Source organism: Orbicella faveolata, unplaced genomic scaffold (assembly GCF_042242905.1).
Source record: "Orbicella faveolata isolate gen_17 unplaced genomic scaffold, um_ofav_v1 contig_2, whole genome shotgun sequence".
In the NCBI taxonomy this organism is placed as follows: Eukaryota; Metazoa; Cnidaria; class Anthozoa; order Scleractinia; family Merulinidae; genus Orbicella; species Orbicella faveolata.
Genome location: NW_028301547.1, coordinates 11,047,501 through 11,074,239, shown reverse-complemented (window position 1 = coordinate 11,074,239; position 26,739 = coordinate 11,047,501). Strand labels below are relative to the sequence as shown.

Sequence of the window (26,739 nt, the reverse complement as noted above, 5' to 3'; positions counted from 1 at the left end):
ATATGGTATCTAGTTTCCCAGGTGTCATTTATGGCCCGCTTTATTTCCGTCAGTTAGAGAGGGAGAAAACTCTTGCTTTAAGATATAGCAAGGGTGATTATGATGCTTGTATGGTAGCATCAGACAAAGCTGGTACAGAATTATTGTGGTGGAACACACACCTTGAAGCCAGTTACAATGTCATTAGTCATGGTGAGCCTACTGTTGTCATGCCAACTGATGCCTCATCCACTGGCTAGGGCTGCGTCCTAAATGATACCAGTACAGGTGGACACTGGACCACAGAGGAAGCCTGAAACCACATAGACTATTTAGAGCTCCTAGCCATATACTTGGCTCTTAAATCTTTTTCACCTATCATTAATGGGCAGCATGTGAAGGTCATGGTGGATAATATGACTGCCCTGTCTGATGTTAACCATTTGGGTACTACATGTAGTAGCTCTGAAAAAAGGAAATGACCTAGCCAAAGAAATTTGGTTATGGTGTGCCCAAAGAAATATTTGGCTGACAGCTGTCCATACCCCTGGTTTAGAGAATGTGGAAGCTGATAGACAATCTAGACGGTCTCACTCGCAACTTGAGTGGACACTAGACAGAACTATTTTCAGGGACTGCATCAATGCAGCAAAGGTTGAGCCCAACATTGACTTATTTGCTTCCAGAATAAACCACCAGCTTCAGCCTTATGTATCCTGGCATCCTGACCCAGGGGCTGTGGCAATTGATGCATTTCATTTATCATGGAAGCAATATGTGCCTTACATGTTCCCTCCATTTTCCCTTATCTCCAGAGCATTGCAGAAGTTCCAACGGGAGAAAGTTCAAGGAATTATCATTGTGCCAAAATGGCCAACCCAAACGTGATGGCCTGTCTTGAGGAGAATGCTGATCGACAATCCAGTACTACTAACCAAAAGAAAGAAACTGCTGTTTCTTCCAAGCAGTCCAGAAAAGATTCACCCTCTGTATCCAAAACTGGAGCTGCTGATGTGCCACTTGTCTGGAGATCCCTTGAAAGCCAAGGAATTTCGACAGCAGCTTCCAGAATTATTATGCAGTCCTGAAGACCGGCCACCACAACCCAGTACCAAACTTACTACAAGAAGTGGGAATCATTCTGCTGTCGACGGAAAATTAATCCCCTTCAGGCCACTTTACAGGATGGCATAAATTTCCGTGGAGACCTCTTTGCTACTGGTGTAGGATACAGCTGTATTAACACTGCACGTAGTGCCCTGTCCTCTATTATTGTGCTTCCTGGGAGTGTTCATTTTGGTAGCCATCCGCTCGTTACCAGGTTTGTGAAAGGCGTTTTCGAAAGTAGGCCTTCCCTCCCGCGATACAAAGAAATATGAGATGTAAACTCTGTCCTAAAAGTACTTGCCACCTGGACTCTTGGAGTGGATTTAAGTCTGAGAGATCTGCCCAGGAAGCTTACCATGTTGCTTGCCCTCTTGTCTGGCCAGAGAGTAAAGACGCTGAAGGCGCTTACTCTGACCTCAATGACTTTAACTGCAAACACATGTGTATTTACCACTGAAACACCACTGAAGACCACTCGGCCGGGCAAGCACCTAGGTCGAATTGAGTTTTTGGCATACGAGGCTGACCGGAACCTGTGTGTTGTACAACATTTGCACGCCTATATCGATAGAACATCTCACTTAAGAGGAGAAACTGACCAGTTGCTGATTGGCTATCAGAAGCCTCACAAGCCTGTGTCAACTGACACTATCGCTCGCTGGATCAAGAATGCCATGGCCAAAGCAGGAATTGACACTAGTGTATATAAAACACATAGCACAAGGGCAGCTGCCAGATCAGCTGCAAAGGGGAAACAGGTCCCTATTGACACTATTTTGTCTGCAGCAGGTTGGAGTAGTGAGAGCATCTTTGCTCGGTTTTATGATAAGCCTATCCAAGACACTACCGCAATTTTTGGACATGAACTACTGCATAGTAGCTGTTAAATGCTTTTTACACAATTGTTTCAACCAGAATTGTTTACCATATTGTTACTGTTACTGTTAGGTTACTTGAAGAGACATGACATTTTGATGTGGTGTGTACCTTGTTACAGCACCCTGTTGTCATCTATATTGCATTAAATAGATTGATGTTCGTGGTTTTGCTCATGATCATGACGCTTTTAAGTCTCACGTGACTTCTTAGCGACATCGACCAATGACGAAGTAGAATTGTAAAATTAAACGAAACTTACCTAAGTTGAAGTTTAATTGAGACTCTACGAAGTCATTGGCCTGGAGCTAAAGAGTCAGGTGCCCTCCCATCTGGGCTACCCACCCTACTGATTTACAACAGTCCTGATCATTCGCCTTTAAAGTGTGACCGCTCTGGTTTCGCGCGCATATCTCACCTGACTCCTTAGCTCCAGACCAATGACTTCGTAGAATCTCAATCAAACTTCAACTTAGGTAAGTTCCGTTTAATTTTACAATTTTTTAGTAAAAGGAAAAATCCTGGTATTCCACCGGTGTTTACATAATAAATTTATTTCTCAACCTTGTAGAGCATCCTACATACATACTTACAACGTGAGGCTGTTTGGTGTGTTTTCAGTTTGACTTAACATGAAAGTTTATATTTACTTAGATTTACCTTAAAATGACGCTCTCTCGTACTAGTCCAATAATATTTTTAAACAGCAAGACGTGTTAAACACATATTAAAATAAATAGCCAGCAAAGCTACGCGATATAAAATATTAAAATTCTAACTTCGCTCCAAGGCTTAAGGGAGGAAACTCAAATAAGTTGTAACTTCTTTTGTTTCCTTCACCCAAGCCTCGGGTCCAAGTAAAGGCTCATTTTCATATGATCGCTACCATCACTGAAGAAAAAGTTCATCGATAGCTGTGATCACGTGGAAACACCTCTTCAGCGTACTTCCGAGTGGAAAAACGTACTGCGCAGCTTTCTGCGCATCCCTGCTTGCAGACAAAAGCAATACGGTCTGCAGTGGCGGACTGTAATAAGGTAGGAGAGGATATCACTCGGTTGATTTATTTCTTCTAGGGCAAGCATGAAATCTTTCGAATTGATGTCACTGTTAAAAAAACAACGCTCCCCTGCCTGCTGTGAGGCTTACATGGATACAATATGTAAAGAGGGTTTGTGGAAAAAATGTGTCTTCGCACCGAAATGACGGAATGAGAAAATGTTGCTAGTTACCGGGAAAATTGGGAAAGCACATTAAGTTCGTAAACATCTTGTTTCCATGATCGACGAAATTCCCGCCATTTTTTCTAACTTAAAGCCTGGAGCGCGGCCAAAACTTGCGCATGCTTACTACGTTTTTCCGCTCTCAATACATGTACCAGAATGCAGTACGTTGTTGTTTGACCCACGCCCTCTCAGGCATTTTTTATTCTATAGTGATCGTGGCGATCATAAGGAAACCGCTAGTGGTAAGGATCGCTGCACTTTTCCTGTAGCGATCCCAAAGATAATTAGGAATTTTAACATATCGAAATAGGCTTATTGAATACCACGAGCGTACATCTGTACATGAAAATAGTGACCCCTGATAAAAGACAAGTTTTCGTTTTACCAAAATTAATTATACTAAAAATTAATTACAACTAGGAAAGTGTTGAACGTTTCTGATTTACTCGTTTTGTTGTGTCCTCTCAAAGACTAGTTCGAGCTTTTTATGAAACGTGTAAACCGCCATGCAAGTACTTTGAAGTAATTTCTGCGTCCAAGTATCTCAAACGGCTTGAAAATGGAACTAATATTCTTCCACAAAACGAAGAATACAGACAGTAATGACAATTCCAACCAACTGTGGAGAGAAAAGAAAATTAAGAAACTAATATTAAAATGCCAACCACTGAATAAGTTACAATCATATAGGAGGGCAACAACCACATATGACTTGCGTTTAATACTACTCTGAACAAGGAAAATATCTTGGGACAAAAAAAAACGCTGACTCCGGCCCGTCCTTGGTCTAAGAGTTACTTCTGGCAAAAAGCAAACATTCCAACTTAGAGTACAACGTTTTACGTTCAACGGGATTGATGTGCCAATTTTCTGAGATACCCGTTGGGGTACAGTACTAACGAATATAAAACAAAGGCAACCTGATTAGTTAGGTAACATCTACAACACCGATCTTTGGCAGATGCTGTTTTCATATAATACACGTGTGGCTCTACTAACATCATTTGTCTTTATTTTATGGTATGGTCAGCTTCAAAGTGATCAGTATGTGGCTACCATATCGCTGTCAGTAACTCTTTGATACACCGATATAGGGGAGAACAGATTTTCTTTGGGCAAAAATTTAACAAAACAAATTACGTATGGAAATAACTAAAATAACCAAGAACTTTTTATTTCGTTAACAATAACGAAACCGCGTGAAAAACATAGCCTTGAGGCATGTCGGATGAGAGGTTCGATTTTGGAATTCTATGACTTTATAAGACTGAGACAACAAAATCATTTAATGCGACTGACCTAAATAGAAGCCACACCTATTCCAACAATTGCAAGAATGGTGAAATGTTCTTGAAAGAATTCCTCTACCAGTGTCAGACATCCCTGAAAAAAAGATCAATTGGTCTGTTTAGACTGCATTTCTACGGCATAAGATACATGTTTTTCAGGGATTAGTACAAATTATTTAGCAGACCGTCAGTGATTAGGTTTTGTAGAAAGACTGAGGGAAGGAAAACGCCCGTTGCTTTACGTTTAGAGATTCGGGTGGCTTCAACCAAGACTAGTGACATATTTGTTTCAGGGATTTTCAGAGTCTGAAGATTGCTTTTCTCACTGAGAGCAGTGCCACGTCTAAATATTTCGACATATTTTTCCTTTCAAACATTCGGATCCAAAAATTGCAACTTCGTATAATTATGAGCTTCATGCGCGTACGGACAGAGAAAAACTGTGTTAACATAAGGGCACATAAAAAATAAATTGCTATTTTGTGAGGCACTACCCGGAGGTACTTCTTCCACTTCACCAACGCGTTCTTTTTCCAATTAAGAACCAGTTGTGTTCATCTTTCAATCTTGTTGTGAAGATTGGTTAACCCTATTAATTGAAAGTTTAGGAAATAATCATGTACAAGGACGAAAATGAATATTGCAACATTATTTCGTCGACTCTTCATAGATGAAACATAATCAGGCTGTCTAGCCTACACGCTAAGTACATGTATGTTCGTGGGAGAAAGGCTGAACATCAACATCAACATCAACCCAAGTAATGACTGCAAAGGAGGCTAACGTTTTAGTACAAAATTGAACATTCCAAACCATGTTTTATTCTGATACTGTACATCCAAGATTCAAAAACTGTTTTAAGAGAACATGACACGCGGATAAAACAATTTACCCTTGGAGACATAATATCCTATTAGCTCTACCTTATTATTGATATTTGATGGATGTGTTCTTATGCCACACCCTTCAGACGGCGTTTTACAGCATGAATCAGGAACACTGTTTGTTTGCCCATCTCTCTGCTGCCATGAAGTGCCATTCCAGCTATCTCCCCCAGTGTCACCGCAGCATTTGTTCTGAATTGTAACAAATGGACAAGGGAAAATCACTCTGGTTTGGAAATTAACCATTCAATTTTAATACATGTATAACCTGAACAAGAGCCATCACCGGGGTTGGGTGGGGGGGGGGGGGGGGGGTATTTCCTCAAAATTTTGGTAGGGTTTTTATGTGCTTTTTGAAACCTTATGTACACTATTTCAATTCAAACTATGTGATTTTAAGTGCTCTAAAAGTAATATCTGTCTCTAATACAAAACCTTAGCTAGCCATGAAAGGCTTTGTGTAAACATTTAGGAAAATACATCACAAAGAGGAATCAAATTCCTTGAGGGAAGGAAGAAGCTCCATGCAAGAGAAACCCCAAAGGTTTATTTGTCCCAAAAAAATAGTCATCTGAATGATTAACAGTAAAAAAGATAGAACATGTCAGCATGTCAGGGTAGATAATTGCTGACAACTGGCATGAAATTTTTATCAATTGACAATACATGTACATGCATATATGCGATCATAGCGCACACTTAAAGCCCAAACACAAGTTGCAATAGGTCATATCCAAGTTACCTTGTGCCTCTGTTTAAAAACAAGTCCTCGTGCAAAACCTTTCATATGAAATGAGTTTGATTTGCATGAAAATGAACCTGTAGGAGGAACACATTTTCATATGAATGGTTTTGCACAAAGACTCGTTTTGACACAGAGACAAAAGACAACTTGGCCTATCAGCCATCATGTGTATTGTCTCACTGTGTCCACTGAGCCCTTCAGCAAGGAGCTTTACTAAAAAGTACAGCTCTGATTAGAAGAATAATCACTAATAAAATCAGTGGATCAATTGACAACCTTATGCCAGCTTTTCAGCAGAAACCAAGGGTCTATCCAGCTCAGTGAAAACCAGTCTGGGTTCAGTTCTTCAACCTGGCTAAAGTGTCCATCTATTGTACAAAATTATGTAGTATTCAACATTCCAGCCTTACCGTTTAGGGATGTAGCATCAAGGTTATTGCTGCTTACCTCCTGTTGTAGCTTGTCAATAGATTTAGTGACATCCTCATTCACACCATACTGTTGATTCATTTTCTCTTTTATTGCTGTTTTTAGTTCACCTTTTATCTAGCAAAAAACACACATTCAAATTAGCATGTTCCTTACATGAAACATGCACTATCATTATGTAGTTTAGTTATTTAGTGATTTGAGGCCAAAAGTATGTGGAATTTTCACTGAAGTCGATACATTGTACATCAATACTATAAATACCTTCTTGACCCTCAATCACAATAGAAATGCAAGATAATTTATTAATGTCAAATACACAGGAAGTGGTTACCCAGTCCCCCAAGTGGAAGGCTCATGATAACCATGTTTGACAAGCTCAAAACTAAATATGTTTAAAGAGAACTGAGAATTACGTGCAAAATAGTTTGAAATAAGCGATAGCAAACGACTGAAGAGCAAATCCAGGGGAAAAGATTTTGAGTTCAAAATAGCGGGGAATTCAAAATAACCGAGTTCAAATTGGCCAGGTCCAACTGTATCTAAATAATTAAATATTTGGTCAAGTCTTAAGATAATTGATGAGTTAGTATAGTCATTTAATTTGTGTATTAGTATGGTTACAGTAAAGGAAGGTACTGCATTGGCAGCCAGAATTATTAAAATTATTTAATGTCTAAGAAAAGACGACACATTTGGTGCGTTCTTAACAACTGATGGCAGCTGGTTTCATGTACGAGAAATAATGCAGCTATAAAACATACCAGCTATGAAAACATCTACTATTATAAGAATAATCACACCAAAATTATGAGAAAGAATTTTAACAAAGGTGCAAGTGAAGATCTACAAATGTATGCAGTTTTCAGATATACAGGTGTAGTGGGGTAGTGTGGTGTTTGGTTCATTCATACATTGAACCAAACACAACAATGTACTGTTTTGTGCTTGCAATGCATACATCTCTTGACACACTCATTATGTTATAAAATATTAGCTAAAATAACAAATAATTGTTAGGAGTAATCATTATTCCAATTAGATTCTTTAGAATACAAATCCAGGGCTGTTTTTTCTATTACAATTTTATTTTCAGTTCAACAGCTTACATGATTTCACATTGTAAAAAGTAGGCTAAAAACAAATCAAGGTTGCAGGTTGTACCTTAGTAGAGTATACAAATGCCAGTATTCCAATCGTCAGCTCCAGAATGAAAATCAAGATCACCATCACTAAAAACTGCCGTGGTAAATATGAAAAACATTTTTGTTTAGTTATATGGAGAAACACATTGATCAATATTAAAATTCTAATCCCAATTGAAGGTGGCAGTCATGCGCAACTATGTACCTCTTGTAATTGCCCTCAAAGGGTGGAAGGGCTCTTATACATGCCCTAAACTCCCCCTCCCCCTTAAAAAATTGCTATTCAACAAAATATTTCAGATCAGAAGAACTCTCTACTTCCCTGTTTTATAGGTCTGCCTGGTACTACACATCGCATTTTGTCTTGTTATTTGTTGTTTGAGCTTGTATTATATTGCATGATTCTAGGCCCAAATAACAAATAACATGTCAACAAATAACGAAAATAGAGAATCATAGTTTGAAATTAAAGTAAGGCATAACAGATAAAGAATTATATGTCAAACTAGCAGAGTGTACTTACTGAGATTAAGAAAAATCGATTTTCCTTTGCTGCTCCTACACATCCCACTATGCCAACAATGATGACAACAACTCCTGCTGCAATCATGAGACCAGGAACAATGACGTATATGTCACTGTCCAGCAAGCTTTGGTAATCACTCTTGTACACCATAATCCATATACCAACCCCCATAATTCCAATTCCCGCAAGCTGAAGACAAATTAGATACAAAATCAACTGATATTCACTGTATAATTTGTCTATTCATTGAGTAAGTTAACTTTAGTTTTAATATCAGGGTGATCCGTTCAGCTATGTGTCCAGTCAGTCCATAGGAGCCCCAGGAGCAAATTTGTGCCAGTTTCCACCATTTTACACAATTTATTTTTTTCAGAATTACTCAGAAAACCAGGGTACAAACTTTACATTTCCTGGAGGGGGCATGGCCCAGGACCCCTCTGGAAGCCTGTGCCTTTGGCGCTCATTTTAGAAATTTGTCACCATTTATCCTAGATCTGTACCACTCAGCGATTGCCATGACAGATGATTTGCACAGCATGACCAAAAAGCCTCCATTATCTCCCCAGCACACCTAACTGGATCAGACAAGTTGTAGGAAGGACAAGAGCTAAATGTATGTGACCTAGAAGCCTACTTGTAACTCTAAATGACACTACAAGCAGAAACCTCTGGCCAGCATCATGCCACAGTGTAGGCAATTGTGACTTGCTCAAGTATGTTTACATGATTGAATTTCACTAGCACTATGAGCCAACACCACTTGCAGATGCTGGACCCTAGCCGCATATAATGAGTGTAAAACAGCACCACTAAAACAAGCGCATATGACACAGATTGGGGAAGTTGCCGAGAGACTTACAGTGTAACCAGTAGAGGAGCATGCAACTGAAGGAAAACCCAGAATTTATTAAAAATTACCAAATCTCCAAAGAGAAAGAGGGAGGGAATAACAATTTTACAACACTAAAGAAGACCTTTCAGTATGCAGTTATGCCAAGTGAATGAGGCTTTGGACTTGAACGAAAGCTTTTAAAGCTAGACAGTCACCTTGGATTGGGCCATTGGTGAATTATGTTTTATTATAAATGGGCGTCACTTACATGGGGTAACACTGGACATGAATGGATCCTTTTGAATCCTTGTTAGTATCTAGTCATCTCATACCGGTAGTTTTGCTTACGAGAGAGACAGCATTATAACACAGTATTATTGACTCACTTTTGCTGCACGTGCTTGTTTGAAACTTGCAAGGACAGCAAAGCAATGAAACGGGTTCCTCAAGTCACGTGAGTACGCCGCCAATATAATGCGGTAATGCCGTCTCAAAATTGCATTTATTTTAGATAATTATTATGGCCACATTCCTTTTAGCCTCCAACACAGACATTCTTATGGCCTCCCCCCCCCCCCCCCCCCCCTTCATCTTGTGCGACGAGCCATAAGGGTGTCTGTGTAGGAGACTAGACTCCTTTTGTCCAAACAAAAGCTCAGTGAGTCTAGTTCCCTACTACTGGTACCCATTGACCAGGCCAGGCCATATAGGGAGCACACAGGTAGTAGAGCAGTTAATAAAGTTAAGCTTACACATGATGGGAAGAACACAGTTGTTAATGAGACATGGATTATAAAGCGTACAAGAATGGGCCTTCTAAAACTTTGATTGAGACTAAAGATTGCTAAATGATTGAAGAGTATCCATCAATTTTACCTATTTCAAAAACCTTTTTACTTGTTAGCTCTCTTACCTACTGATTCAATTAAGCTTATATACACAAAAAATAAACACAGGGTGTAGAAAGCAAAGAAACTTATTAATCAGCACTAGTTCCAGAAGGAAACGGGATTAATGGACAACAGTGATCGCAAATGACTAAATATGCTAAGTTTATACTGGAAACATGGCTTATTTTCCGTAATATTCGTTGTTTTGATCTTAAAGTCGGGTAAAAAGATAAGAGGAATTAACTAACATGCACGTGAATTATTAGTCTTCCCTCAAAATACCACATTAGTGAGATCGACTTAAGCTTCGCTGGTCGGTTGATGGTCGCACTGACAAACTCTGGCGGTCAGCTGGTCACTTACTACTCACCAAGAATAGAAATGTAAACACGAAGAAAAGAGTCTTCATGCAAACGATGTTACAGGCTCCTTCATTTCTGGCCTTCATCATTTTGGCGCGCGATAAAACCTAAACAGATGAACCACAAGCAACACCACTGGAGGAAATCAGTAAATCTCTAGAATGTAGATGATCAATGCAGAAGTTCATAACATCGGAAGTAGGCGTGAAAGCCGCTATGTCATTTGATCACCAATCAAATAGCACATTTTAGCCCACGTGACAGGCGTGGAGTACAGCTTCACGGAAAATTTGGACTGCTGGACAATGGAAAACGCCACTAGGAAAGGTGATCTTACTTGTAAGTTAAAATAACTTAACTCACCCAGAGAGCAATTTGATTTCATTTTTTTTCTCGCTGCAAGGGTGAGTGCTATTCTGGGAGAACCCTGCAAACTGATTGCTTTTCTTCATCACAATCACGGTGAAATAGGTACGAAATCATTTTGCAACAAGGAGAGAGGAAAGTTCCGATTTTGCGCTTGAGGTAATTCCCCTGAAATTAAACTGCATATAGATTTTTGTTCAAACTTTGTCCAATGAATATTTATCATATGAGAACTTTAATTACAAAATAAAAAAGGAGGGTGCTCATGCTCGTTAAGGAGCAGTGAGGCATTGAAAATGTCCCATTTTAGCGTTATTTTTAAATGCTTATTACCTCATTCTAAGTTATTGTAAACTCTTTGTGAGCCCAGACTCCTAAAAACACGCCTCAAACTACAGTCAATACTTGTGTCGGACACAAATAAAGTTTGATTTTGACAGACAGCTGAATCCTTGTTACAATATTGGAACCAAATTGCTTGCCACGGCTATCAAACTGCAAAATAGAGAAGACTACACAGTGCAGCTGCTATTTTCCTTATTTATTCAATTTTCAAAGATAGAAATCAGATCAGTCTTTTCTCACGCAAAGCTAATGATTAGTTGATTAAAATGACTGGAAAAAAAATTGGGATGCCCGAGCTCGTTAATGAGCTATAGCCATTTTTCAACTAACAGAACTCAATATCAAGGCAAATCCGCCATGTTTTCAGTGTGCGCGTGCACGAACGCGCGCTAATGACGCCATAAATTATGCTCAGTAAGGATGCGCAATGCAATACTGGGGAATGACCTTGAGGTCATTCCCCAATATTGCATTGCGCATCCCTACTGCGCATAATTTCACGTGTGATTAGCGCGCGCGCATTAAAAAATGGCGGCTTTTCCTTCGCGGCTGGACCTCGCCATGGAGGTAAATCGTCATTTTCTCGAAAACGAGTACGGTGACCTATGATTTTTTTCTGTTGTGTTGAGTTGAGTAATAAATTTCTCTATGAAAAATAAATATGGGCCAATTCTCAGTGTTGAGCAAGAAACAATCGTCGGAAACGTGAATTTAGCAAGCAATCGTCACCATAATCATGGTGCTATTGTAAAGATTTATATGGTATAAACAAGGTGCTGTTGCTCCTAAACGAACATGGGGACCCCTCATTTTTATTTCAAAATTTAAGTTCCTACAATATAAACAGTCAATAGGCAAAGTTTGACAAAAATCTCAGTGCACGTTCTATTTCACTGGAATGACCTTAAGCGCGTTCAATGCTTTCCACGGTCTGCGGAGGGCGGAGTACTGGTTTAAGGTTGATGGGCTAAACTGATCAATTTGGGTTTATTTATCACTTATTTTTTTTCATTTGCAAAACCGGTTTGAAAGTTATCGCCAAGCGCATGAAGTTTGTACTACTTGCGAAACTTTTCGTACAGTCTTTTACTTTCCTGATGACAGATCCCAGCCACGAACAACGTCCTGCCTTCCTTGCCCGTCAGAGTATTTTTGAACACATTAATACACTTTCTGCCTATTAGGGGCTAAGGGATAACGGAATAGTTAGGTAAATAATGAAGGGATAATGCATATTTGAGGGAAAAGGAGATGGGAGATGGGATATTTATAAGAGATATATATCCCGGGATATCGAGTAGGAATATTGTTAATTTTGGAAATATTAAATTAACGGGAGACGGGATATTTACGCCAAAACAACGGAATACGGAATCCCCCCTCCGCCCCCAATGAGGCCTCTCTTTGACCACTGACAGGTTAGACGAAACAGGGTTAGAACAAGGCAATTTTTGTTGGGAGAACAAATAAATTTAAAATAATGGAATTCACCGGCCCAGTCATTATTTGTTGCTTGGTCGGTACGATCAAAGCCAGTGAAGTATTTATTGAATATGCTATATTATTGACTTTGATACTTACAACATGTAGGACCCGCCAAAAAGCATTCTAGTAATTGGTGCTTTCAGCTGCGATTTATCATGCCATAAAAATTCGAGATATTCAGTATTTATCTTAGTGGGCTCGATTTGACCAAACAAGACAAGATATAAATCAGTCTTGAGGTACAACCGACAACTACAACATTTTTGCATGATAGGCCCTTAAAGCAATGCCGCTTGTCGGGTCGTTAACTTAAAACTCTTTAAAAAAAAAAAAGCAAACGTTGTTCGCCCGTTATAGAACTCGATATAAATCAGTTTTTATTTTGAAAGCGCTTACAAACTAAGTCAAATTATTATTTGCGACACTGATTCATTTGACCAAGGCTATACATGCACCAAAGGCAGCTATAGTGTTAGTTACAACACGGCGTTTAATACAACTATCAATGGTAGCAATCAGTTATTCAGCTTAGTTTTCGATAGAATATTTGTATAAAGAGAAAAAAATCAAAGTGCGGTGGACATTGAGAAAAACGCAACCTTTAATCAACAATGATTGTATTAAGTTCACTATAAATAAAGGAAAATAAAGGAGAAGTGTACAATCAGCTCGCCGCCGATAGTAAGCCAGAGAATTGATGTTAGTGTATGCTTGTGTCTATTCATGCAGCTTCCCCTCCGGCAATTTTAGTTTTTTTTTGTCTGAAAATGCCTTAGGCCCTTTTTAAAAGTGAGCTGTATCTGTCAGTTTTATCTTTTCCAGAGGGCAAATAAAAAAAAAAACCGACAAAAAAAAAGCAAATTGGATCATATTACGTTTGAAATTGTGCTCTTTAGCAACAGAATGAAAATTATAATTTCTTTTTGGTTAATAGCTTCAGAGATCATCCGTTCTCTATTATTAACGCTAGCGTGATCTATCGACTATCAGGTCGAAAGGAAGACTTCGTTCGCCGTAAAATAACTGCATGGTAAGTGGCTGTATGAAGATAAGTTTGTCCCAGTCATGTATTGATCGTTTTGCGGAGAGGTTTGTTCGATCAACTTGACAAGTGGGAACACCTTCACATGGTTGCACAAAACACGGCTTTCGAAAACTCGCTCGAGAAAATCTCTGAAATAGAGTACTACATTGCAAGCTGGTAAGTACAATACAACTTCGTTCATTTCGTGCTGTGTTTGTTCAATACCACCGAGAAAATATTCTATGAATTACAGTCTACAGAAGAGTTTCCAACAAATAAGAATCGAAAAGATTTGATAGTTGTTTCAGGTTTCTCTTTTCGACAAATATTATCATAATCGTTTGAGAGCTCACTCAGTCTGATGCTGTTAAAATCGGACGAATGCGAAAAAAAACTGTGCTTACTCTGGGCAATTCAATCTTAGCCAACTATTAATTTAATTTAGTTCGAATTTTTTCTAACATTTAACCATTTTTAATGAGGATATTTTTTTTAATCCTACTTGATAATTGAAATCGTGACACCAACAACACTTTGTGCAGTCTTACAGATGTAAAACGTAGCGACTGTAAGGCGAAAAACCGAGAACCGAGTTGTCAAATCGACTTGCGGAATTAAGAGGGGAAATACGGGAGAAAGGACTTCCTTGTTTGTATTGCTTAAAATCCACCAATTTATGAAAAGATCAAGCTTTTAAATGATATGAGGCGACACGGTGACACTCGGTCTGTAGGTTGACAATGGTTTGCACCTGCAATGTGATGCTATCATTCCCAGTTTTCCCAGCTCTAAGTAATTTGTCTTTGATATTCAAAACATGACAAAAGTTAGCACTTTAAAACTGCATATATAAACATGATGCACTCGCATTTTGACATATCGATTTTCAACGTCGTTTACTTGAGAAACTGACTTTTCTTTCACAACTAGTCAACCCCAATTACGCGAGAATTTAGTTTCTTTTAGTCATTAAATTTCTATGTTTGTCTGTTTTTAAACTAGCAAAAACAAATTACTCAGCTGTTCTGTACTCTGGACATTGTAACTGCATTGATCTCAGTTACATGTTTGCTGTTTGACTTTCCGCTTTTACGATCCCTAAGCAAATATAAATATAATCTTATTGAAGTAGTTGATTACATTTGTATCAGTTGTTCTACAACTTTTTCTGTTCGTTTCGTGTAAGTTTTCCTCTGCGGTCATAAATTTTTAAAACATTTCTATTCAAAGGTTTTGAGTAAAATACGTAAATATTTGACATTTCATGTATTGAAACTCTTTCGTTTTTATTCGTTTTGTGGAAATTCTCCTTTCACATCATGAATTTTTGATACAATTGTACTTGAAGAATGCTTTTCGGCGTTCCTCGCCGTCAGTCACTAGGGACCTTAAGCACCGACGACGAATGGGACGACGACGACGAGTAAAACTGTTGTAGGACTGGGTCGAGGACGTCGTTCACGGCGTGAAAACCAAGTGCGAGAACATGTAAACAGAGCTGAGTTCTCGTAAACATCGACCTAAAACTATCGAAAAATTTTGTCATGTCTTCTTTTCACGAGCTCCAAGATCTGTTTCTCTTGAGCAACGAAAACGGCTCTATCGATGACAACAAATTTTCAGTCCTACATGAGGAATTGATGTCGAAAAATCCCGATTTCTCATACGAAGAACATATAAACAGGTTTTCACTCGAAGAAATGAATGATGCCGAACTTTCGGCCCGATATAATCTAAAACGACCTTCACGGTATAAAATTCTATCCTAAAAACATAAGCGAAAACCTACATGTAGACAGGAACGGGAAGAAAATGAAACACAGAGTCAATTTTCAATTTCTGAATTCATTTAATTTTCTACTTTCGCGGACAAGTCAACAACGGACAAATCGACAAACCCAAAATGTTATTACCAACGATTTCTACACCAAGCTCGCCGTAAAATCTAGTTAATACAAAGCTAAGAGGTTAAATAAATAACCAACTTTCATTTCAATAGTTTGATATACATTTTCTGCCTGAAACACTGCTTGAATAGATTAATACTTACTCACGTTCGCTCAGGACGGCAAACCTGACGTTTCGACGTCCTAAACTTCACGTAGCGCGGTAAGGGGAAAATTTACTTCCGGTCGTCGTCCTCTGGACTCGTCGTCGTCGGTGCTTAAGGTGGCCGAACACAGTTTTCACGCGCGCTTTTGCTGATGCAGTTCAACGCGCGCACAAGGATTGCAAGAAACAAACATGCCGTCAATAGAGCGATCATTTTAGATACTCAACACCCGCAGTACCTGTGCTATTTTTCTCTATAACTGAACGCAGTGTATTCATGACTTTAGTCTTTTATCACAAAGATATGTTCGAAAAGCTAACAATGCAAAGAACCCAGCAATTCTCAGCTTTTGCTTTGTTACCAAAAGAACCCCGAAAGAACCCAGTTAAATGCAGCGCGTGCGTAGTAAGTCAAAAAATTGCGATTGAATGAAAAATTGCACTCTCGGAAATACGCCTATTTCTCGAGAACCACTCATTAGAATTTCACGAAATTTGGCATGAAAATACTTTAGGAAATAAGTAACTGGAGTATTGAAAATAATTGAACTTTAACAAAGTAAATTATAGATATTCCAGTGAACCTTCAACAAGGGATAACTAAAGATTTCTCTGTTAAATTATTAGCAAAATGGTGTTAACTTGTGAGACTCGTTACAAGCTTGTTGCATGCAAATTATAAAGGAAATCTAACGACTAGATTTTCTACAAATAAACGAAACCGATTTTAAGGGCCTGTTTATTTTTATTCATGTTGCCATGGCAACGGCACATACGTCAGCTTAACCATCAAAAAACCAAAGTTTGTGTTGTTAACTTGCTTGCTGCCATTTTTGACGACCGAGAGATCAAGGGTTTTAGAGAAAAAGGTAAATGAAACAATGGTATCAAAAACTGTGTTCAGCCACCTTAAGGTCCCTACTTGGTCCAACGAAACAACATCGGAAGTCAGTATAGAAGTTCCAAGTTATCTTTCATTTTGTTTTTAAAAAAAATGACAGCGTTTTTAAGTTTAGAAGACGATAACTTCTGTTATCGTTAGTTTGCAATGTTAATTAAGTTCGATTTAATTTATTAACCTTCTATAGGCAAGAAAATTTTATTAACTCGTTCTTCTAGTTCCAATTGAATACTTACAGCAGAATGATTACAATAACAATAAAAGAACAATGATAGGTGAAAAAAGAGCATTTGTCTCATTTTAAATTTCCCTTCTCTTCTCAAACCTGTTTCATTTGTCTTTTGTTGCTTAACTATAACAATTCTTACTAGTTATTCTAATGGCAAAAGTGACACCTGTTGTCAAAGTGACACCTATCGTCGAACCCTCACATGAGCCAAACCTGATCTAATTAAAATGAGCAAATTCATTGTGTTTCGGCTAGCATAGATTGTGCATGTGGTTCGCCTCAAGCGAGGTTTCGGCAATCTTCTACTTGGCTATCGCCATAAACATTAAAAGAAATCGGTCTATCTTTGGCAAAGTCACTTTATTAGGAATTTTGCAGCTCAATATTTAATGATACTGATCAAACAAACAGAGAAACATGTCTAAGAATATAGCCTTAAAATTGGATGCCGAATCATGATCGCTATCAAATTTATTCTAACGAAGGCACCCTTCATGTATTCTTACTAGTAACAGTGCTACGGGTTTCCATTTTCTTACCATTTTATTTTTGGTGGTAAAAAAATATTTTTTGGAAAAAAAATTATTCAAACGATTCATTACGTTAAAAAATACCGTTTGTTTATTGCTAAAGATTGCGGGTGCGTCTCTGTTTGATCTCCTCAAGTCAATCTCACAATCTTTTAGAAATTACCTTAAACCTTGAAATTCTTACCAGAATTCTTGTCATGTTTGGTGACATTTTGTGGTATTCAAAACTATGAAGCAATTAACTACTAGTTTTAGCTCATAAACGATCATCTCCTTTTTTTCCAGTAACTGAAGTTGAAACATCGCATTTCAAATATAAGAGAGCACATAACAGTAGGTCAAAAGTTAAACTAAATTGTTTTCATATTAAGTTAAAATAAAAACAGATAAAATCCATTTAAAGGAGAAGTAAAAGTATGGAATCTTATATCACTGATTTAAATACTGGCCAATCGTTAGTCATTCATTTTTAATGGAACTTAGCCACAATCCCAAAAACCAAAATGAAATATTGGCAAGTAGGAGATAATATATTTTTTGAAACCAATCACAATAATTAAAACAATATAGGATATATGATTTAACAAGCAGATTCCGTATTACCGTGCGTCTGTTCAGTAATAGATCACAGATGACGTTAAAAAAATACGGTAAGAACAAAACAAGTGAAACACGAGCCGTAAAGCGAGTGTGTCATCACTGATGTTCATATTACCACATTTTGACGTCCTCTGTGAATCTATTACTGAACCGACGCACGGTAACATGGGATCTATCTGTATTGTAAAATAAAGAAACCAAAAGAAACGTTAGCGACGTGATCTATACATTTCTCCTCCAATTGATCATAAGTAAGAACTAATCAAAATGCGAGAATAATCCGACATATTATATAAATGATCCTTCACAGCATGCTGTCAGCATTACTGAGCTCCTCGCTACCTTAACACCGCCAGCTTCTTGTAGGACGCACGTATTTTATGATCGCTTTCATTTGATAACAACCAGTGGAGGTAGCACTGAGTTGAACTGGGCTGCCTACAGATCAGGCAAGTTAATTTAGAATCTCACTCGCCTATTCTGATGAGGTATATTGAACACTTAATATTAAGAGCCGTGCTCCAAACACCATACCTTATCAAAGGCTCTTTCACCTATCTCGTGTGACAGTTTTTTTTTAACTTTCACTTTTCATTTAAAATTCTTCCAAAACATATCTTGCAATTGTTTTGCGCCACGTTGGGCACCAGCAGAAGAGGCGGTATAAAAATTATCTAGCGACATTTGAGGCTTCTCTTGCAGAATTCTTGAGTAATCCATGTGGTGAAACCAGTGAATAAGAAATAATTCTGGCCAGAAATGATCATTGAAATGAAAAAAGGTGCCATGAAATTAAATGTCTTAATTCGATCTAGAAACAGTACAGTATTTTCAGAGCTCCTATTATCCACTTAAGTTTAATAAAAAAAAAAGAGAGGAAAGAACAGAAAGGAGATCTCAGGCTTCACGCTGGTCTAATTTTGCCAATTTCTTGTAGGCTGAAGTTCGTCTGATTTGACTGGGCCAAAGCGAAAATATCCTAGAGTATTCTAGCTTCACAAATACAGTCTAGCCGCCATAGAATCCAATGGTATTTTTACAAGGGGCATATATACGAGTCAGGCGTCGTTAAATATCTCAGAATATTTCAGTATATACGCTGCATACGTCGATCCGCATTCGGGAGAATTCGAGCCCGAGTATTTACCCTTGAGAGCATTGTTCATTAAAAAAAGATGAATACCACATCGCATTATTCAAACCTTTCAAACGTCTAAAATTAAGGTAAATTCACAACCACAATCACTGCGGTGAGTTCCTTTAATTTCCTTTCTCTGATAATTCCGTTGCCACCTTGACCCGTGTATTTCTATTAAATTACAACAATATATGCTGATCTACTCACCTCGAGCTGTCTTTTCCGTTTCTTCGCATTATAAATTTTAGCCGAATCCCGGACGTGCGTGCTTTGCTCTCACTTGGGGGTGTTGTTAGATAAACGACACGACAGCATTTTCTCTTTAACTTAGGGTGCACTCAAAGAAATACCAATAACACTGCTGTTATTTTTTGTTTTAGGCGGTATCTTTTAGGGCTCAAATAAAGTTCGACCGACGCTCCTTTAGAGGCTTAATTCAAATATTTCGACGAGCATCCCCTACCTTTTATACGTTGAGAGAGCATTCGTTTGATTTTTTCGCAACAGAACTGCAACTGAAAGTAGCGGGAGTCCCTATATCGAAAGTATACATGCTCTGTCCGTGGGATGTGGGATGTTTCACATTGTTCTCCATTTTATGGGTTCCCTCTGATCTTATGATTTGTAGCCGGCCGTCATATCACATTGAATGTAAAAGCACTCTGACGGGACTGCAGTCTCTAGGCCTGAGGCGACTGGTCTTCCTCAGTTTCGGAAAATTGGAAAAAGTCATACAATAAATTTCCTATCTCACTTTGCTTTCTCGAAATTTACAAACAAAGTGACTCAATACAGAATTAATTTCAGTTCCAAAATATATTGACTCAAAAAAGGAGAGAGAAAGTAGTGTGTTTGAACCGTCTTTATTGGAGGAATTGTCCACTGCCTGCAGAATTCCATTTACCGCCAAGTTGACAGTACAAGTATAACAAGACGTCAGTAAAACAATTCTCATAACTTGGAATAACTCTTAAGCCACACATCTGCGCATTGCGGACCTATGTTTGATAATAAATAATCAAGGTATTCGGCTCAATTGTCTCGGATAGCAATTGTTTTCACTTACTCGGCTTCAGATGACATTTAGCGCGGTATTTCCTTAAGGGGACAAAACTGGGTTGTTGGAAATCAACGATAAACACACGTACAACCTACAAGCACCCACCTTGCTCTGAAGAGGGCCTGACGCTCGAAACATCAGCCTCGCCACGGCGGTTAATTAAGATTTTATTAACTTTATGTTTCCGTCAACCTTTTAGTTGGAGTACGGCCGCCATCTTGCGCGACTCCGTCGTCGTGCATACGCGCCCACGAGCAATACCGCTAGCCATGATAACCATGAGAAAATCAATTTATGGGTTTCCTTTTCTTTCCTATATGGGCATGGGGCTCCACTTGGCGGCCCTTCGGGCCGCCGGAGCTCCGCTATCACGTACGTGTGATTGGCAGGTGGCGCGAAATCGTAAAACGCCAAGCTTTGTATAATTTATGAGCTTTGGTTTCTTTATTAAGTCTGCGACGATGCTTACACGTTTTCTTGTTAGCTTTTTTTTTAAACTGGACCAGCCTTAGCAAACACCAGGGAATCTAATTTGCGAAGTAAGTGGAACACTATATGTTCTGATCGTTTAAGTGTAGACTGGTTATGCTTATACGATGTGAAGGTAACACTACATCATATATAGACAGAAGTGAGCATATCAATTAGAGGGAGCCGGCCATATAACATCCATGCTTCGGGTCGGTTGTATAACATTCTGACCTCGCATATTTCAGGTGTAATGTCCATGCTTTAATCCCACCAGTGCTTTATAATATTATTTTCGTTATATCATTTTGGGAATATACCTGTTCTTATTGGTCAAAATATGTGCTGCATCCAAACGTTCTGTATCTTTTTCATTTACAGTTTTGTCAGTGCAATAAGCGAAAGATGAAATTTCCTAAAATTGAAGAATAACACTAAGAATTTTTTTTAGCATGGCGTTTAAAAATTGCGAGGGAAAAAAATAGATTAATTATTAAAATGTACAATTTTAGTCTAGAAATTAAGTATGCAATTTCCTACATTATTCACTAAAACGAAGGCAAAGCTCCATATTGTCTGAAAAACACCAAATGAGGCCAGTGTTACTCTGTAATATGTGAATCCAAATGAAAAATAATCAATTTAAAGGACAACTGAATTGGGCAGCCTAAGTTTTGTTGATCGAGCTCAATTTTGAATGATCAAATCGATTTTAAACAGATCTCATTAAAGTCACTTTCTTTTTGCAAAGTTCATCAGGGCTATTATGACTGAAAAAAGTATAGTGAATAACACATATGCAAATAATATCAATCATACGAAATTCATTTCCTCTCCATAAGGTAAGGTTCATTTTCCAAACTTTATTAGAGCTATTGTCATGAAGAGAAATTACATCATAACAAAACATGTGGAATTGAAACTGCGGTCGAAAACATACTCAAGGAAAGGTCTGACTGCTTCATGTTTACATAACACCTTTTAAAATTGTAGAAAAATTAATATTGATCGCTCAAGGAAAATAACTCTTTCAAGATAGAAGTTAAGCGACATAATGATATTACAGTGATTCAGCTCGCCCAGTTCGTTAAGCATCACAACGTCTCTTGTTTATAGTCATATTGTCATCCGGCTCACTACTTTCGCAACTTAAGATTGTTTCAAGTTTTCTTTGATTCTTGAAGCCTTGCAATTGAGATAGGTATAAAATCGTGTAAGGCAATATCTACACGTGAAAACTCGCACTGGTACCTGTTTGACCCAGTATGACGTCATGATTTCATACCGCGTTCAGATAACTAAGTAACATTGTAACAATCTCAGCCCGCGGGGGTCTTGGCACTAGGAAAGGGTGGCTCTGGAGATTCATGATTTGATTGGTCACATTCTGAAACTGAGATTTCAGGCCAATTCAACGCTGGTTTCATACACGAAAACATCCATTGATTGATCTCTAAACAAATCTGTTCAATTGCTGCAACTACAGACCTTAATGGAATTTCACAAACGAATTTTTCGTGCAAGAAGAATTCACTGAACTTTGATTCTCCCCGAAAGCCAGTGTTAGTATTCCTAAAGGTCTGTTCGTGATTTGATCGAGCGGTATTATTTGGAGATTTCATTTTGTTCTGAACTTTTTTTCACGCCGCGATAGTTTGGGAAGTTGTTTCGTCGTTCAGAAAATGAACCCGGAAAAGAAACAACGAGACGTCTTTGATTCTCGTACTTCTTTACCATATATTTACGGCACATTGGTTCCTTACATGCAGTCGGTTTGGGTTCGTTACAATACAAGACAGTCAGTTCAAAGAACAGACAGCACAATTTCACAGATAAAACTGGGCTGTTAACAAAACAAACTAAACTATCCTTTGAGCGGACAGAAGATTATTCTGTTGTTTATTTTTCGTCGCTCCGAGGGCAAATAAATATTCAAAGTTTGTCTATAGCGGAACTTTTCAAAGACACGTGTGTCCGTTTCAGAAATTCGTGCGAAAATGAATATATGAAATAAACCATGTGTAGACGGTGGAAAGAACGTGGAAAGAAATAGAGATGTCCTCAGTTTTCTTTTTTTGCCAATATTAAATCAAATGACTACTAAGAAAATAAGCACGAGTAACAGTAAATTAATTTTCCTGGTGAAACCCGGTTTCCTTTTTGTGCCGATATGCATTAATTAGTTAAATTATAACTCTGCATTATTCTTAACTGGTACATTAAACATACTCAGATGCAGATTATGAAAGGTCCTAACTTTGGTCAACTTTGAACAAACCAATATCTTTCATCATTTCCCTGTTTTAACTGCTAGTGAATTTCACGTCCATCAAATAGGAGATTCCGTTCTTGTAATATCCGGGGAAATCAAGATCAGTTGGCTTGCTTTAATTATGCCGGATGTCACAAAGGTCTTGTCTAATGCTTGTCAATTGTTTTCAGTTTCCATCATCTGAGCACATTTTGCGTGGTAGTCTCTGCAATCGCCGGCATGAAAATAAATTATTTGTTGGAAATCAGAGTTTTCCACGCGGCTCATTGTGAGGTGCCTTGTCGGTCATCTCCAAAACAAAAACTTCGCTCGGACGTATTTTAACATGATAACAGTAGCATTCTTGTTTATTTTTCTACGGTTTATAGGACACCCATCCGCCACTGAAAACAATATTCTTTGAACAATTTACGAGCTGCAGTTTCATTAAGTTTGTGAAGAGTTTCGCTAAGAGTTAACTTTTCACTCTGGACCAACTATAGAGAAACAAGGGAATATCATTTCTAAAAAAAGTGGAATAAGGTAAGCTGAATTAGAGGTTATTTTAATATCATGTGAAGCTACTTAACGTGACTGCATCAAAAAAGAAGGATTATTTAAAATTTTCTAAATCCTGATCTAATTAGTAATCATGTTATAATTGTCGCCATCTGTATTTGTTTCATTATCTTTTGATTCTTATATCAATTTTGAAAAACGGTTTCCTTTGTTCGGTTTTTTCGCGTTTATGTTTTTTCTTAGCGAACAGTTCCATAATATATTTCATACTTCAATTTGCCCTTTTTTGAATAGCAATCATTCCACGATCGCAAAGATTTCGCAAAGCTGCTTTTCAAGTAGCCATTTCAATTAATAACGTTTAACACTATATCACACTGTGAGAATCAGACTCGACCTCACATAGCGAAAATGCTGAACGACTATTTTCTGTAGTTTCTGTTTTCTGTAGTTAACCAAGATAAAGATACCCATTTTGAAACCGAAATTCAGCAATACGTTTCCGCTATTTTTTAATTAGCCCTGTTGCTCATATCCGAGTCAAAAAGACACTCTCCGAAATGGTTGTCATAACTACAATTGTCAGACTGTATGTTCTGCTTTCACCGAGGACTTCGATTAAAGTCAAGCGCTCTTTACACGCTGATGATAATCCTTGATCACTGTACACATAAGACGTTCTGTAATGAATCTTATAACATAGCCCTAGCAAAGCGCGCGTTCTGATTGGTTAATACGTTCGATCCATTTGCCCGTGGGTTGCAAGCTGACGGCAGTTTGTTTATTTGTCCTTTTTCTCGGCATCTTCTGAAATATGGAATAATCTAATAATTCTTCCGGAGGCATTCGGAGATCGACCAAAAAACCAACAAACTGGTCTGTATCAGCCTTTCGAGGTTAGTGCTTCATAGCGGGAATTTTAGAGTTAATTTTTCAAAGATTTGGCGACAATAAAATTCAGCACAAGCTTTGATTGTAAAACTTTTCTGGCGTCGAAAGCCATTTACATGTAAATGCTTTCGGCGAGCAAGACTTGTACATTAGAGTTTTACCAAATTTCTGTTTTACGTGAAGCATTACATACGAAAATTCTTCTGTACCAAAAATTTAAAGATAACACTTTTACTGAGCTTTAATAGAGGAAGTTTTATCAAATATTGGTAACCTCTGATCAATTATTTCAGTCAGCCCGGGTTTCAGTTTTGCTCGTTCGTAAATTGAACTCTTGACAGAACAGCTGCTTGAACAGTCCGGGATCGTTATCAGATTTGATAACCTCGACCAAAACAAACCATTAATTAATCGCTGCACAAGTTTTCGTTCACGTGACATTATTTGGTAGCAACAATGTATAATTCAATATGGCAGTCGACGGGGCGCTGCGATGAAAGGAGTTACTTTTTTCACAACATCACAATACAATTTCATTTAATTAATTGTATGTTTGCTTCACAATAGGTTACTGGATTATGGAATAGAAAAAGAGATGTATGGAAGAAAACTGTCTTTGTCCAACAGCTACTGCGAAAAGTTTCATTTTCAGATAGATACCGTATAATATTTGTTCCAAGTAAAAACACACGAAGGTAGACAACAGGTATTCTGTTCACAAAAGCGTTGTTTATTGATACTAATATGATAGCTTCTATTTTCACTCAGGCTTCAGTAAATACATCTTGAGTTCACAAATTGACACTGAACAAGTTGCTTCTATATTCCAAGCGGAGAGCTGCAACTGAAGTTCGTTCAATTTGCATGAGCGAAGCGTGGTTAGGACCGAAACATCTCCTACTATGATTCATCACTAACAGTATCGAAACAGTTCGCGACCCTCCCTCTGTCGACTCTCCGTCCAGATGTACTGAAGATAGAATAGCTTACCTCGATGGCCATATCCCATCCCTCGCCTAATTCCATTTCTGCGATTGCTAATTCAATCCCTTCCGCCGTGCTGTACATTTCGTTTCCATCTTTAATGCACCGGAGTTCTCTTTGTCGTTGTGGGCTCGCCTGATATGGTTCTGGCACAACAACAAAAATATAGCAGGTATATTTACTTTAATTCGTGATACACCTCCGTTCAGTGGAATGGGTGGGTACATGCAACACTTTATGTTGTGAGATGTGACAGTAAACTTGGAAGTCTTGGCATTTCCGGAAAAAATTGTTTTAGTTGTAGATCAGTAGTCTATTGTTGTGCATTCGGTGATATGGAAAAACGCTTTTAATGACCGATTCATATAAAAGAAACTATGATTCAAGTAATATGTTTTCGTGCCATAGTTCACTCGCTAAATCCAACAATAAGCTTCATTATATAACGACTGGTGCGCCAGAAAACTGACCTAGTTTAGCCGGCATTTCCGGAAAATATTTCAGGACCGCGAGTTGTTGAAATTGACTCTAAAATATAGGCAACTTACCCTTTAATGTGATTGCCGATTTTCCCGCAGTCTGAAAGGTGTCTTAGTTCCCTGTTTAAGAAGTATTGCACCCGGCCTATCTGTCTTCCAGCAACTTCTCTCAAAGTGTAATTTTTCTTAGCGCTCTTGGATACCAGACTGTGGCACATCTAGAAGTGTCTCGGGTATTTCTCTAATTTCTGGCAAAACACAACGAAGTGCGAACGGGTCTTTGTTTCCAATTTTCAGGAAGGACATGAAAAGGAGTTCCTTCTAGCCCCTTGATTTTGAACTCATGGTAACCCTTCAAAAGAAAGTAAACAACTAATGTTAGATTCGCAAGTGGTTTCCCGACCACCTGGACTGCCGTACCATGAATCGAGCGACTCACTAAGAGCTATAATTTTTTCTGAAGGGGCTTAGATGATTTATGTAAGTTACTTTTACGTACTCCTTGATTTTTCCACCAGTAATTCTTAAAGTTGAATGGTGCGTGTTTAAAAGGAACGAAAATTTTATGCTGCAAAACTCGACAACAATAAACCTACCCTATGTAATCACCAAGCTATATCCACAAAATCGACATAAATTTGCTATTTTGATTCTATGGGTACCAGCATCCGCCATCTCAATACCTAGGAACACATCAATTGCAGCTGTAAATATGGCCGCCGTTACGAACAACACATCGCAAATCAAAATACCCCCGTGCACTTTTTTCACAGATCGTGCACAACACTAAAAACACGTTAAATCCCAAGAATATGGCGTGAAGATTAACGACATATTTTTTGTGATTTCCGCAAAAATCTCCAAGTAACTTAAATCTAATGACAAAATGAAAAACATACCTGGTTTGGATGCAAAATTGCAAGCGCTGTTTCACTTTACGAGTAGCATTTTACATCGTTTACGCTGGTCTTCAACCGCCATCTTCAAAACACGTGAGGCTCCTTCTTTTCTGGTAATTATCGAATAGAATTACGGGTAAATTACCCGAGTATAATCGAACAAATAACGAGCAAAGCGAAGTGAATACGAAAATTCCTGGTTTTTGAAATGGCCGCCATGTTGTGACA

At 38.2% G+C, this 26,739-nt stretch overlaps 2 protein-coding genes, 1 long non-coding RNA gene and 1 pseudogene across 8 annotated transcripts in view; 2 read left to right on the top strand and 2 right to left on the bottom strand.

Annotated features, from left to right (window-relative positions):
* The first annotated feature begins 311 nt into the window (after nucleotides 1-311).
* Nucleotides 312-2,124, top strand: LOC149111944 (uncharacterized; annotated as a pseudogene).
* A 372-nt stretch (nucleotides 2,125-2,496) lies between these two features.
* LOC110044349 (CD151 antigen-like) lies at nucleotides 2,497-10,475 on the bottom strand. The gene is made up of 7 exons (XM_020749884.2): nucleotides 10,299-10,475; nucleotides 8,204-8,395; nucleotides 7,700-7,774; nucleotides 6,554-6,652; nucleotides 5,401-5,553; nucleotides 4,488-4,571; nucleotides 2,497-3,807 (listed from the first exon to the last, which is right to left on the bottom strand). Exons 1-6 carry the CDS (start codon nucleotides 10,377-10,379, stop codon nucleotides 4,488-4,490), a joined length of 684 nt encoding a protein of 227 aa, XP_020605543.2. The 5' UTR covers nucleotides 10,380-10,475; the 3' UTR covers nucleotides 2,497-3,807.
* Nucleotides 10,476-12,899: 2,424 nt separating this feature from the next.
* The window catches only part of LOC110044356 (uncharacterized), a 37,049-nt gene continuing 23,209 nt past the window's right edge, over nucleotides 12,900-26,739 (top strand). For 2 of the 6 annotated variants that reach the window (XM_020749892.2, XM_089289559.1), the window contains exon 1: nucleotides 22,915-23,282. The gene's annotated coding sequence lies outside the window, so the exon portion shown is untranslated. Of the gene's footprint in view, nucleotides 13,688-20,501; nucleotides 20,560-22,914; nucleotides 23,283-26,739 lie in introns of those variants that run through there. The other 4 variants (XM_089289561.1, XM_089289557.1, XM_020749889.2 and 1 more) reach the window with 4 other exon arrangements.
* The window catches only part of LOC149111943 (uncharacterized), a 1,940-nt gene continuing 59 nt past the window's right edge, over nucleotides 24,859-26,739 (bottom strand). Inside the window, exons 1-4 of the long non-coding RNA XR_016207538.1 lie at nucleotides 26,512-26,739; nucleotides 26,209-26,295; nucleotides 25,682-25,964; nucleotides 24,859-25,279 (exon numbers count right to left, since the gene is read on the bottom strand). The exon at nucleotides 26,512-26,739 is cut by the window's right edge and continues 59 nt beyond it. This is a non-coding gene — a long non-coding RNA (uncharacterized LOC149111943). The remainder of the gene's footprint in view (nucleotides 25,280-25,681; nucleotides 25,965-26,208; nucleotides 26,296-26,511) is intronic.